This window comes from Salmo trutta, chromosome 29 (genome assembly GCF_901001165.1).
Source record: "Salmo trutta chromosome 29, fSalTru1.1, whole genome shotgun sequence".
Classification (NCBI taxonomy): domain Eukaryota; kingdom Metazoa; phylum Chordata; class Actinopteri; order Salmoniformes; family Salmonidae; genus Salmo; species Salmo trutta.
The window spans coordinates 22431343-22446142 of record NC_042985.1 but is presented as its reverse complement, the minus strand read 5'-3'; the positions used below and the strand labels follow the sequence as shown (position 1 = coordinate 22446142).

The window sequence follows — 14800 nt, the reverse complement described above, 5'->3', positions numbered from 1 at the left end:
TTTCAGTTTACCTCTCGTATCCCACAGCAGATATTTCAGTTTACCTCTCGTATCCCACAGCAGATATTTCAGTTTACCCCTCTTATCCCACAGCAGATATTTCAGTTTACCCCTCGTATCCCACAGCAGATATTTCAGTTTACCCCTCGTATCCCACAGCAGATATTTCAGTTTACCCCTCGTATCCCACAGCAGATATTTCAGTTTACCTCTCGTATCCCACAGCAGATATTTCAGTTTCCCCTCGTACCCCACAGCAGATATTTCAGTTTACCTCTCGTATCCCACAGCAGATATAGCAGCGCTGTCAGTGTGTGTAGAGCTGAGTGATTGGAGCTGACTGGATGATACAGCATTTCCCTTTTTCACCCTCTGCCATTTACGATGCTCTGTCACGCCGTGCTGCGCCCACTAACCCACCCACCAAACCCCTCACCCACCCCTCTCGCCTCGAATAAGGAGAAACCTCAAGGCTGGTACTAAATAACAACAGCATGAGATCAATGGCAGGGAAAAATAAAACAGCCAAACATAAAAACCGTACAGCAGCAAAGAGGGTAATGAGATGTGGCAGGAGAAGGAACAAATTATAAAAACACCCTCTTTTTTCCTTCCTTCCTACATTCTTCGGGGGTTGTGCGCTTGGTCATGACATAGTAGTAACTGTGAGTAACTGAAGTGCTATACTGTAAAACTTGCCTCAACACAAGAAACGGTCAACTGTAAAACATTCAGCTTTATGTGGAAAGGGAATGAAACCAACAGGTTCACAAGAGCCTGCTACCAGTTCTGCTAGTTATGGCTGCTCTTAAAACCAATGTAACAAGCTCTCATTTATGAGGTCTGGCTTGTACACATACATTCACCCCTTGCTGATTGGATCACTGTATACTACCTCTGCCAGGTGGTAAGGAGTGAGGTTGAGTGGAAGAGTGAATAATATTCCTCTAAAGGAGGATGGTGAGAGACGGAAGGTATGAAAATACAGGGATACAAGACTGGTGTGCAAACAGAGAAGCAACTTTGGGAGGTGAAAAGGGGAGATAAGTCGGTAAGCAAAAGGTGCAGGGGACGATTGACTGAACAGCTGAGAGTCTCACGGCGAGGTTGGTTGGCAGTAGTTGGATGGGATGGATCAGGGACAGAGGTATTCCCCGACCCTCCTGTTTCCTTCACATTGATGAACTTTGATATTGTCCTTCATCCACTAATCCTTAACCAGTGAATGGAGACGTGTTGAACTAACTGCACTCTTCTTTTCAAAGGTCTAAAAACATAATAACGTCAAGTGATGATGTAATAACATCCCAACATCAATGTCTTCATGTATTACTTCCCTTGTTTTGATGGACATGGAAGAGTCCTAAAAGTGCAAACCCCATTACTCTGGCACTCCAGGCAGGCTCAAGCAAACGCTCAAAGTATTTAAACGATTTCAAATCTGGATGGCAGATCTGGATGACACCAGGGCAAATGGTGTCAAATTAACATGATGAGAAAACTTGCCTGAAACCTGAAGACTTGCATTAGCTCCACAAACTAACACCTTGGCTTCAGCTCAGCAGAGGCTATCAAAGTCTTGTGCTATTCAGAACTAACCCAGTCAGTAGCACCAGCAACCATCAAGCTCAATCCAACCAGATATTTCTACTATAATACTGTAATGAAAACATGACTTTTGTTGTGAAGATTACATGACTGATGTTTAATGTGCTATGAAGGTTGATGAATGACCACCTTCGGTTTTGCCAAAACACACATACTGGTATATATCCACACATACAGACTCAACTTGTATTACAAACACACATACTGGTATATATCCACACATAGACTCAACTTGTGTTACAAACACACATACTGGTATATATCCACACATACAGACTCAACTTGTATTACAAACACACATATGCATAAACACACACTCACATGAATACATAGACACAAAATAACACACAAACACACATATTCAGGCAACATTTTATTTCAAAATAAAAGCCTATTGTATAATGGAGATATGTATTTTTGTTGTCACCGTACCCAACCCTATGACACCAAATAGAGAACAGGCTTGGAGCAGAACACGGTCAGCCTTGCCCTTGCCCGTAGCAGTGCCTTACTCATGGCCACCAAGGCAGTAGGGGATAGCAACTGAAAAGTGATGTAGGTCTAATTAAACTTGTCTAAGACCAAAAGATTTGTGTAAGCTAAGATTTGTCCCTGTGCTAATGCCTACATTTAAGATTAGCAGGTTAACACAGTATTGTGGCCTGCAGGAAACCTAGGTTAGACACCAGTCTGTCTAAATGGTACTGTGACCTTGATAACTATCTGTGAGGAGGTGAAATGTGTGGTGCAGTGTATCAAAAGCGGTTCTGTAAACGATGATTACAGGCTATATAAAGTTGGAAGTCGGAAGTTTACATACACTTAGGTTGGAGTCATTAAAACTTGTTTTTCAACCACTCTACAAATTTCTTGTTAACAAACTATAATTTTGGCAAGTCAGTTAGGACATCTACTTTGTACATGACACAAGTAATTTTTCCAACAATTGTTTACAGACAGTTTATTTCACTTATAATTCACTGTATCACAATTCCAGTGGGTCAGACGTTTACATACACTAAGTTGACTGTGCCTTTAAACAACTTGGAAAATTCCCGAAAATGATGTCATGGCTTTAGAAGCTTCTGATAGGCTAATTGACATCATTTGACTCAATTGGAGGTGTACCTGGGGATGTATTTCAAGGCCTACCTTCAAACTCAGTGCCTCTTTGCTTGACATCATGGGAAAATCAAAAGAAATCAGCCAAGACCTCAGAAAGAAAAATGCAAACCTCCACAAGTCTGGTTCATCCTTGGGAGCAATTTCCAAACGCCTGAAGGTACCACGTTCATCTGTGCAAACAATAGTACGCAAGTATAAACACCATGGGACCACGCAGCCGTCATACCGCTCAGGAAGGAGACACGTTCTGTCTCCTAGAGATGAATGTACTTTGGAGTGAAAAGTGCAAATCAATCCCAGAACAACAGCAAAGGACCTTGTGAAGATGCTGGAGGAAACAGGTACAAAAGTATCTATATCCACAGTGAAACGAGTCCTATATCGACATAACCCGAAAGGCCGCTCAGCAAGGAAGACGCCACTGCTCCAAAACCGACATAAAAAAGCCAGACTACGGTTTGCAACTGCACATGGGGACAAAGATCATACTTTTTGGAGAAATGTCCTCTGGTCTGATGAAACAAAAATAGAACTGTTGGCCCATAATGACATCGTTATGTATGGAGGAAAAAGGGGGAGGCTTGCAAGTCGAAGAACACCATCCTAACCGTGAAGCACGGGGGTGGCAGCATCATGTTGTGGGGGTGTTTTGCTGCAGGAGGGACTGGTGCACTTCACAAAATAGCTGGCATGATGGGGGTAGTAAAATGATGTGGATATATTGAAGCAAAATCTCAAGACATCAGTCAGGAAGTTAAAGCTTGGTCGCAAATGGGTCTTCCAAATGGACAATGAGCCAAGCATACTTCCAAAGTTGTTGCAAAATGGCTTAAGGACAACAGGTATTGGAGTGGCCATCACAAAGCCCTGACCTCAATCCTATAGAACATTTGTGGGCAGAACTGAAAAAGCATTTGAAAGCAAGGAGGCCTACAAACCTGACTCCGTTACACCAGCTCTGTCAGGAGGAATGGGACAAAATTCACCCAATTTATTGTGGGAAGCTTGTGGAAGGCTACCCAAAACGTTTGACCTAAGTTAAACAATTTAAAGGAAATGCTACAAAATAATAATTGAGTGTATGTAAGCTTCTGACCCCCTGGGAATGTGATTAAATAAATAAAAGCTGAAATAAATCATTCTCTCTACTATTATTCTGACATTTCACATTCTTAAAATAAAGTGGTGATCTTAACTGACGTAAGAGAGGGAATTTTTACTCTGATTAAATGTCAGGAATTGTGTAAAATTGAGTTTAAATGTATTTGGCTAAGGTGTATGTAAACTTCCGACTTCAATTGTACATTGTTTGGAGAATGGAATAAAACAATCGTATATTATGATGGGCTGAGGTCCAAGCTCTGTAAGAATATGAAGCATTAAATAAATAAGTTATATTGTTCAAGTACATTTACATATACCTGGAATTTGATTTGGTGAAATGGTGAATAATTACGATAATCATAATATACAGACAGAATATATTGACAAGGAATTTATGAATCTGCACACTATAAACAGCAAAAAACAGAATACATGCACATACAGTGGGGAGAACAAGTATTTGATACACTGCCGATTTTGCAGGTATTCCTACTTACAAAGCATGTAGATGTCTGTAATTTTTATCATAGGTACACTTCAACTGTGAGAGACGGAATCTAAAACAAAAATCCAGAAAATCACATTGTATGATTTTTAAGTAATTAATTAGCATTTTATTGCATGACATAAGTATTTGATACATCAGAAAAGCAGAACTTAATATTTGGTACAGAAACCTTTGTTTGCAATTACAGAGATCATACGATTCCTGTAGTTCTTGACCAGGTTTGCATACACTGCAGCATGGATTTTGGCCCACTCCTCCATACAGACCTTCTCCAGATCCTTCAGGTTTCGGGGCTGTCGCTGGGCAATACGGACTTTCAGCTCCCTCCAAAGATTTTCTATTGGGTTCAGGTCTGGAGACTGGCTAGGACACCCCAGGACCTTGAGATGCTTCTAACGGAGCCACACCTTAGTTGCCCTGGTGTTTTGGGTCGTTGTCATGTTGGAAGACCCAGCCACAACCCATCTTCAATGCTCTTACTGAGGGAAGGATGTTGTTGGCCAAGATCTTGCGATACATGGCCCCATCCATCCTCCCCTCAATACGGTGCCGTCGCCCTGTCCCCTTTGCAGAAAAGCATCCCCAAAGAATGATGTTTCCACCTCCTACTTCACGGTTGGGATGATGTTCTTGGGGTTGTACTCATCCTTCTTCTTCCTCCAAACACGGCGAGTGGAGTTTAGACCAAAAAGCTCTATTTTTGTCTCATAAGACCACATGACCTTCTGCCATTCCTCCTCTGGATCATCCAGATGGTCATTGGCAAACTTCAGACGGGCCTGGACATGCGCTGGCTTGAGCAGGGGGACCTTGCGTGCGCTGCAGGATTTTAATCCATGACGGCGTAGTGTGTTAGTAATGGTTTTCTTTGAGACTGTGGGCCCAGCTCTCTTCAGGTCATTGACCAGGTCCTACCGTGTAGTTCTGGGCTGATCCCTCACCTTCCTCATGATCATTGATGCCCCACGAGGTGAGATCTTGCATGGAGCCCCAGACCGAGGGTGATTGACCATCATCTTGAACTTCCATTTTCTAATAATTGTGCCAACAGTTGTTGCCTTCTCACCAAGCTGCTTGCCTATTGTCCTGTAGCCCATCCCAGCCTTGTGCAGGTCTACAATTTTATCCCTGATGTCCTTACACAGCTCTCTGGTCTTGGCAATTGTGGAGAGTTTGGAGTCTGTTTGATTGAGTGTGTGGACAGGTGTCTTTTATACAGGTAACGAGTTCAAACAGGTGCAGTTAATACAGGTAATGAGTGGAGAACAGGAGGGCTTCTTAAAGAAAAACTAACAGGTCTGTGAGAGCCGGAATTCTTACTGGTTGGTAGGTGATCAAATACTTATGTCATGCAATAAAATGCAAATTAATTACTTAAAAATCATACAATGTGATTTTCTGGATTTTTGTTTTAGATTCCGTCTCTCACAGTTGAAGTGTACCTATGATAAAAAATTACAGACCTCTACATGCTTTGTAAGTAGGAAAACCTGCTAAATCGGCAGTGTATCAAATACTTGTTCTCCCCACTGTACATGCATTTGTTAAGATGAAAGTTGAACAGCAGTAACCCAGCAAACATGGGACGTCCTAAAAGACATTCGGCGGCATTCCCATTATGTCCCTTAAGGGTTTCGGTGTGATGTTATCGCTCTGATGTTCTGAGAACGTTCTAAGAACGTCGCGTGATGGTCCCAAGGGAACATTTTCTGGGAGACTTTTGTCTAGTTTCCTGTAAGTTCCCAGGACATCACAGAGAGACATGTCAAGACCTTTTTAGAGCGTTCTTAGGAATTTCATTTTACTTGTTCTTAGGACGTCAAGTGATGTTCCCAAGGGAACGTTCTCTGGGGGACCGTTGTCTAGTTCCCTATACGTTTCCAGGACGTCACTGAGGACCATGTCAGAACCTTTTTATGACCTTTTCAGGATGTTAATTTTAGTAGTGCTTAGTACGTTATGTGGTGTCCCAAGGGAAAGTTCTCTGGGTGACCTTTTTCAAAAGAAAATGGTCACAGGGTATCCCCGTACGTTTTTAGGACATTCTTGGGGGGTTCTGTCATGGTCCCCTGGAAGTATTGTCTGTTCCCAGTTTGTCCTGGGGACGTCACCAAGTACGTTTTTAGTACGTTCTTGGGACATTGTGTTATGGTCCCCTGATGGTTTTGTGTAGTTCTCGGTTTGTCCCAGGGACATCCCCGAGAAAGTTTTTAGGATGTTCTTGGGATGTGTGATGGTCCCCTGGAGCTTTTGTCTAGTTCCCAGTTGGTCCTGGTTCTTCCCCGAGGACGTTTTTAGGTCGTTCTTGCGATGTTGTGTCATGGTGCTCTGAAGCTTCCCTGGACAATCTTGGAGGCATTTGTCACGTGATTGTCCTAGGTGTCCCAAATCGTTATAAGTAAAGTAATGAAATGATATGGGTGTTTTAAGGTTAGTGGTAAGCTGTTCAGCTAAAACAGTGTGGAAATCTTTAATCAATGACAATGTGATTACATTTGACATGATAACTTCAGTAATGACTTTTCAATATGACCGCACCTGGGATTTAAACTCACAACCTCTAGATTTGGGACATGCTGATCTTTCTGCTGTGCCACAAAGTCTGTAGAATTTCAGAAGTCCCTTACATATACATGACTTATAATACACCTCTGCACTTAGCAAAAGCATGCCATTTAGTTATCAGGTAATCTGACTATTTTTTATTTATTTCACCTTTATTTAAACCAGGTAGCCTAGTTGAGAACAAGTTCTCATTTACAACTGCGACCTGGCCAAGATAAAGCAAAGCAGTTCGACACATACAACAACACAGAGTTACACATGGAATAAACAAACATACAGTCAATAATAGAGTAGAAAAAAAATTATAATCATTAAAAAGTCTATATATATATACATTGTGTGTAAGATTCAAAAAATACCTCCTAAGCTTCTCTCATTGATTTAATTTACTTATTTCAGTTTGGGTTTTTAGTAAAGTTGTCTAATGTTGGTGGGGCATATTATTCTGTTTAAAACTGACTCGAAAAATACAATAGTTTTTCTTGAGTGTATTTTAAACAGAGTGTATTTTTAGAGTAGGAATAGGATTACATGTGGATTACATGTGAAATCAGTCAATGATACAGACATGGTGGCATAGAAGGGAGATTGTAATGCAGTGAACAAAGAGGTTGTGAGTTTAAATCCCAGGTGAGAACATGTATATAAATAATAATAATAATAATAATAATTACTGTATGAATAAACATACACAATGTGTGTAAAATATGTAAGTTGAAACACTGTATGATAAAAGCACTGTGTGTGTGTGTGTGTGTGTGTGTGTGTGTGTGTGTGTGTGTGTGTGTGTGTGTGTGTGTGTGTGTGTGTGTGTGTGTGTGACTAGCATTGCCAAAAGACAAAGCGCTATAATGGATCACTAGACAAAACCTCCAGGAGACCATGACATAACGTCCCAAAATTGTCCTTGAGACAAACTGGGAACCAGACAAAACCTCCAGGGGACCATGGCACAACGTCCCGAAATCGTCCTCGAGACAAACCGGGAACTAGACAGAACCTCCAGGGGACCATGACACAATGTCCTTTGGGACGTTCCCGGGTCAAACTGGGAACTAGAAAAAATCTTCAGGGGACCATGACACAATGTCCCAAGAACATCCCAGGGACCAACTGGACACTCGAAAAAAAACTTCAGGGGACCATGACACAACATCCTGGTGACTTTAGGCGTCCATTTTGTGACCTCCTAACGATTCATTATTGTTTGCAGGGAAATATTGCAGATGACATGTTTAATACCAGGGCCTACAGATTCATTAAGATATTTTTTGATCAGTGTGTGTGTGTGCATGTGTGTGTGTGTGTGTGTGTGTGTGAGACTACATTTCAATGTGTGCTTGTCAGTGTGTCTATGTATGAGTATTCCTGTATGATGTGCATGAGTTTGTTAGTGTTGTAATTGGCAGTGGGTGCTGGTACTGTATGTGCATCAAAATGACTGAAGTACTAAATTAAAAAAAATATATTTTGGTTTGTTATTACATGATTGGTTGAAGTTATTACATTATTCATGAAAAAAAGTTGTTAAGAATCAGTTAATGTAATAACCACCGGTGAATGGAATAACTTATTACATTTAGCGTTAGAAAATATTACTTTTACCGTTCAACATTTTATTATGTTTATCGGCAAATTATAAAATGTACCGGGGGTATTACAAAATGTTTTTTTCTACAAGTTATTACAAATAGAAAGTTATTACATTTACAGTTGTTACAAGGTGTGAAAATGATTTATATAAAGGTCATAAATATAATATACATTGCAGAGGTTCCACCTTGTCAGAAGATTTTCTTTCCTGAAGCATTATAGGAGCTCAGTATTCATTGATTTATTCATATCACTAAAAGATTTCAGTCAGGTTGTGCGTGACTAGTTTAACAAATGGCTTCATAACATTGTTTGTTTAAAATAGTGTCTGTAAGGGAGGAGTATCAGTCCTCTGGCCCAGCAATCTGGTTATAAAACCTATAAACAACATCTTCTTGGCCAATTCACATGCTGTGTGTTCTTGGCCTGAAACCTCTGTCTCCCCCAGCCCATCTCTCACCACACTAGAACCCGGAGGGCCTCATCAGAGCTGGGGACATGTCCTACAATATCCCCTGACATCTAAGTGTGAAAACACTTCCCCCACCCCTCCTTCTTCCTCTCTCGCTCCCTCCCTTTTCCAGTCCAGTTGGAACCGTCTGTGTAGGCTGGGAACGATCTTCGCACTGAACCTGGCCAGATTTGTGTGTGTGCGCACCGTACATGCATGCATTGCCAAATTTCACACACCTGGGCTCTCCCTGACTGGCACAAGGCTCCTTTTCCCATTTTCACACACACTCTCTTTTTCACACACACACACACACACACACACACACACACACACACACACACACACACACACACACACACACACACACACACACACACACACACACACACACACACACACACACACACACAAAGGAATACAGAGGGGGCCGTAAATAGAGGCATTAGAGGAAACGAGGTGAGAGTAATCGCGCTTCCTCCAAGATGATGCGTGAAACAGAACGACTCTGGCAGGAGGGGTCTGAGAGGGGAACAGATTATGTTGGGAGTTCTCTCTCTCTCTCTCACACACACACACACACACAGCGGAGTGGGTGAGAGCCGGCACAGCAGTGTGCAGGAGACGGGTGTCCAGAGGCAGCATATGGTGTTGATGTAAGTGTTCTGCCAGGTGTGGTTAAGTGTGTTGGCTCTGCTCTGCTCTGGGAGAGAGGATTTTTGCACCTGTATATCACATGACTGCATCCTCCCTATTCGCTGGGACTGCTTTGCCCCCAGTGACTGACTGGCTGACTGATTCCATAATATGAATAGGGTATAAAAACCTACACTGCAAACTTGAAATACAGTATATTCAAAATGTCATTGACTTACACTGTGGATAAACTTATTAAAGTTGAGTAAGTAGGAATTTTGTCCACAAATGTACCCACATTTCTATTAAATGTAAATAGTTTATGATTAGTGAATGCCTTAATGTAGTTACTTTGTTAGATACTTCACCCTATTAGCTGAAATCTTGTTTTTTCAAAGACATTTAGCTGTCGGCTAGCTGTGTTGACCGCTATGAAGACATTGTCTCCCTCTGAGGCCCATGTTACTAGACAACCCCCCTGCACTTGCCTGGGCTGGCCTGCTCTCTACCTGGTCATAGCCAGTCTGAGAAATGTTCTAACAAACGTTTGTGCTATGAAACTAAATAAATACTGCAATCTGACCTACAAAATGTATTTACTAGATTCATGTTAGACAAAGCAAGGATAGTGAACTTCAAAACGTGATGTAGTTTTATTGGAATTTGCAGTTGTTTGTACAGTAAGTAATGAATCTGCTAGCTTCTAATGACTGATTGCATCTAAATAGAATGCTACTTTCACCTGAATAACTGAAGGTCATTTAGAAGAAAATAAAAGATGCATGTTGTAATATCTACATTTTCATTTTGTATAATTTTAATGACATAATTGCAAATCTCCTTGTTGTCTTACCTGGAAATTGCCAGCATAGTCCTCTTCTTTGTCTCCTTCCCTGCCCTCCCTCAGAGCGATGAGGGTGAAGCCTCTGAAGTAAGCGGGACTGGATGCATACAGTGTCACTGGGGATCACAAACACACAGTCAGTGAAGAAAACAAACTGATGGGAAACAGATTGATAGGTTTAATAAAGGTATGCAAAATCCTAAAGCACGAACCCTCCTGGATTCGTTCCTCATAGGAATGAGATCTTTATAGGCTATATCAATCAGAAGGGAAATTAGCTCTTCACTTGCTGACACAACTGGCAATTTCTGTCATTATTCGTGTCATTATCATTACAGTATTGATATACAATAGCTTCCCTGAGATAATGTGTTCGAATAAAACTGTGACGTGATGAGTGATTGAGCCAACATGGGACTTTTGTTAGACCAATGAATCATAATGTTAACGATAATGACCAATGAGTTCGCAGGTGGAGTCACCAAAATGAAGTTAGAGCATCACAAGTTGCAAATATTTCAGCGATAAACAGACGCCTATGAAGATACAGTATGAGGGCATTCTGGTCTGTGTACAACTCCTCTTTCCACAAGAGAGTTTGACTTGTCATAACACAGCTCTGACTTCTAGGCTATCACTTAGTTATAAATGACCACAACACTGCGTCTTCACATGAGTTGAACACAAAAGAGAAATAGAGTAAAGGCAAAAAATACCCTATTGTGTGTCAGACAATGTGCGCGGAATAGGACGGAATACACTACCTCTGTAAGTGCTCCCAGGCTGATAATTTTCTGGGTCCCCCTCGACTCGGAGCCGAAACTCGTTGTAGCCTTCCTTCCGAGTGCCCTGAGCCCGTAATATCCGACTACAATACCCGTCTGACTTCCCAGCTCTCTCCGATGGCTCTTCCGTGAAGGCGAATCCGGCGTTGCACAGCGCACTGGAGATAAAACACTGTAACATCAGAATGCACAGAAATATTCCCGCTCCTGCCATCGTGAAGCGGCAGCTCTCGCTCCAGCTGATGCGAGCAAAGGTGGTGAAAAAGGAGTGAGGATCAAGGGAGGAAAACACGCTTGCTTCACCACTCAAAACTCCAGGAATAGACGAAACTTGGAAATTGATAAGACTCCCCTCACTCGGGATACGAGGTAGCTGTCTCCGCTAAAGGTAAATCCATCCTGGAGAGATATAGAGTGCAGAGAAAGAATAGTTTACGATGTGCACTCGCTCTCGCAGAATCGCACACTGATTTGTTGAAGAGCGTCTGACGATCAGTGGGTCTAGTGTTTGCTTAACTGAGCGCGAGAGCCTACACAGGGTCAGGGAAAATAGCGGAGCAGTGTAGCGCGTAGCGCGGCTGTCTCCAAGGCATGGACGCAGGCTATGAGCCCAACGACCTAAATGCACCTAGCCAACAGACTGGAAACAGACATTTCTACCAATGGCTGCAGTGATGGAGGGACGCGTTTGACATTCTAGCTGGAACCTGCCTGTGTGTTTGCTCAGCCGCGGACCCCCGCCCCCAGGCCCCCTTAGCCGACCGCACAGACAGAGACAGATGCTCAAATAGTAAATAATAATGCATGCTAACCCCCCCCCCCCCCCCCCTCTGCACAGTCTGTATTGTGTGTGTCTGTGTCTGTGTTTGAAAGAGAGAGACAGGGCCGATAAGCCCTTCATTTAGAGGGAATGAAGTTAAACACATATGGAATGTGGACCGAGCTTCTAGGGACTTCATTCTTAACCTTATATTGGCTTCTTCCACCAACTGTCCAGCTGTTGCCACTGACAGAGAAGGAGAATAATCACAATAATCAATTAATCTGTCTCGAATGATGAATCAACAATGATCACAAGTTGGGGGCAGTCCATGTTACAGTTTTTACATTAGCCTGGAATCTATAACTGACCACAATAGACCTTGAAAAACAATAATGAAAGCAACACCAGAAATTATATCGGCCCACTGTCTTTGTTATAGCAGCAATATGAATAATGATGCCCTGTCAAGCATTCTCCTCAGTGTCACCCAGAATACCCATGGGGCCTCAGTGAACTTTCATCTCCCATATATGTCAATAGTTCCTATGGTATAGGCATACTTTAATCCAGCTTTAAAATGATTTTCTTTTAAATTAAAATTCTCTGCCCCTCTCATTCTATTCAAGTACTGTATAGTCTCTTGTTTCCCCGTTTCTTTGTACCCTCTGTCTCTCCCTCTAGTTCCCATGCTTCTGAGCCCTTGGAAATATGAGAGACAAAAAGAGCCTTGCTTGGACATGGGACTTAAGCAGGGTGTGCTAGTGATGCTGTAGACCTATACTTTATATCAGCACTTTATTATCATGTTTGATTACTATTACATCATTGATTATATACATCTTAATGGAGGTTTACAAGAAACAACACCAACATTCCAGGAGGGTAAAAAAAAGTCAAAGAATTGCGTATTTTCGATTAGACTTTTGAAACAGTTGTGGAATTTGTTTTCTCAGATGTGTAACAAGAAACAAGTAGGCTACAAATCGATAAACGGGAAGTGTTGGTGCAATCACACGTTTTCATTGATAATTTATCTAACCTGCGAGACATATGCTACTTAATCTTCTGTAACATTGTTTCAAAGCTCTCCCGCGGTTTATTTCATATACTAGCCTGTCGATCCGTCCAATGGATGCGGACAGACGCAGTGCTCTCCGCGGGGAAGATGCTAGCACAGCGGGGAAGGCCGGGGATAGTTGGGTAATACACCAGCAGGTGTCATGAAAGCCTCCAATGCGGTCACAGCTCGGGTTGAAACGTTTTCATCCGCCTCTCGTCCTCCTACAACGCAACCACAGAGTAGACTATATAAAACTGCAGATAAAGGCAGCGTCGAGGGGATAAGCATAGAAGTCAGGCTTTTACTGTGCTGAAAATAACGTTTTATTTTTTAATCAGCATGCTTGTCTCTGCTTCTGTTCCTTCTTGTTTGGGATGGGAAGGTTTGACACTGACTGAGCAAATGCCTTCAGTTATCTCAACAAGGAAACTAATATTGAGTCAGATTATAGTTTGCATATAGGCTGTGGTCATATCATGCACATTTTCCTAGACTAAAAGTGCTGTGTTTATAGATATTTGAAGAAGGCAATTTAAAGCAATGTGTATATTTATTTCTCTTGCCTTTGATCCTATATGTAGCCTACAGGCAGGTCCATATTTATTGACACCCTTGATAAAGATCATAAAGATGAGCAAAAAGATTGTATCAAATAAATTATACAAATGCTGAGCTATATTATATGCTAAAATTGGGACATTATATTAATTTATACTAATACAATTGCTTAGAGAAAGAGGTTTTAGGGGTCAAATTTATTGGCATCCCTGTTTTCAATACTCTAGCACCCTCCCCTTGCAAGGATAATGACACTGAGTATAAAAAAAGAGAGAGATTGGAGAACACTTTGGGAAGGATCTTAGACCATTCCTCCATATAGAATCTTTCCAGATCCTTGATATCATGTCCTCTTATGGACTGCCCTCTTCAATTCAAACCACAGGTTTTCAATGGGGTTAAAGTTCGGAGACTGATTTTGATTTTGTAGAAAATTAACACTTTCTTTGTGGATTTTAAAGTGTGCTTGGGGTTATTGTCTTGCTGGACGATTCCCTTTTGGCCAAGTGTCAGCCTCCTAGCAGAGGCAACCAGGTTTTTGACTAAAATGTCCTGGTACTTGGTTAAGGTAATGCTTCCGTTGACCTTAATATGGGCCCCAGGACCAGTGGAAGCAAAATAGCCCCATAACATCAAAGATCCACCACCATATTTTACCGTAGGTATGAGGTACTGTTCTGCATATGCTTCTGTTTTTCAATGCCAAACCCACATGGCCAAAGATGTCTATTTTCATATCATCTGACCATAGCACTGTTCACATGACATGAAAGTAGACCTCTTTGGCCATGCACATCAGCACACATCAAAATCCACAAATAAATGATTAATTGACAAAAACATCTACATTTCAACCTATGGTTTGAAAAGATCCAAAGATCTGGAAAGATTCTGTATGGGGGAATGGTCTAAGATCCCTCCCAATCTCATAAAACATTTTAGAAAAAGGCTCAGTGGCGTTACCCTCGCACGGGTAGGATGCTGGAGTACTGAAAACGGGTGCCAATCATTCTGATCCCTGTTTTTGTTTAATATGACTTATTGTACAAAATAACTTTCTCTGAGCAATTCTTGTAGTAGAAAATAATACAATTGCATGCAATATAGCTCAGTATTTGAATAATTTATTTTATACAATATTTTTTTGCTCATCTTTGTCAAGGGTGCCAATAATTATGGACCTGACTGTAGGTCTAGGTC

At 41.6% G+C, this 14800-nt stretch overlaps 1 protein-coding gene across 2 annotated transcripts in view; it reads right to left on the bottom strand.

The window, feature by feature from the left end:
- The window catches only part of LOC115167143 (spondin-1), a 140364-nt gene extending 128445 nt beyond the window's left edge, over nucleotides 1-11919 (bottom strand). For both annotated transcript variants that reach the window (XM_029721269.1, XM_029721271.1), the window contains exons 1-2: nucleotides 11199-11919; nucleotides 10444-10550 (exon numbers count right to left, since the gene is read on the bottom strand). In XM_029721269.1, coding sequence (XP_029577129.1) covers nucleotides 10444-10550; nucleotides 11199-11433 — 342 coding nt within the window. In that variant the 5' untranslated portion in view covers nucleotides 11434-11919. The remainder of the gene's footprint in view (nucleotides 1-10443; nucleotides 10551-11198) is intronic.
- Nucleotides 11920-14800: the final 2881 nt, after the last annotated feature.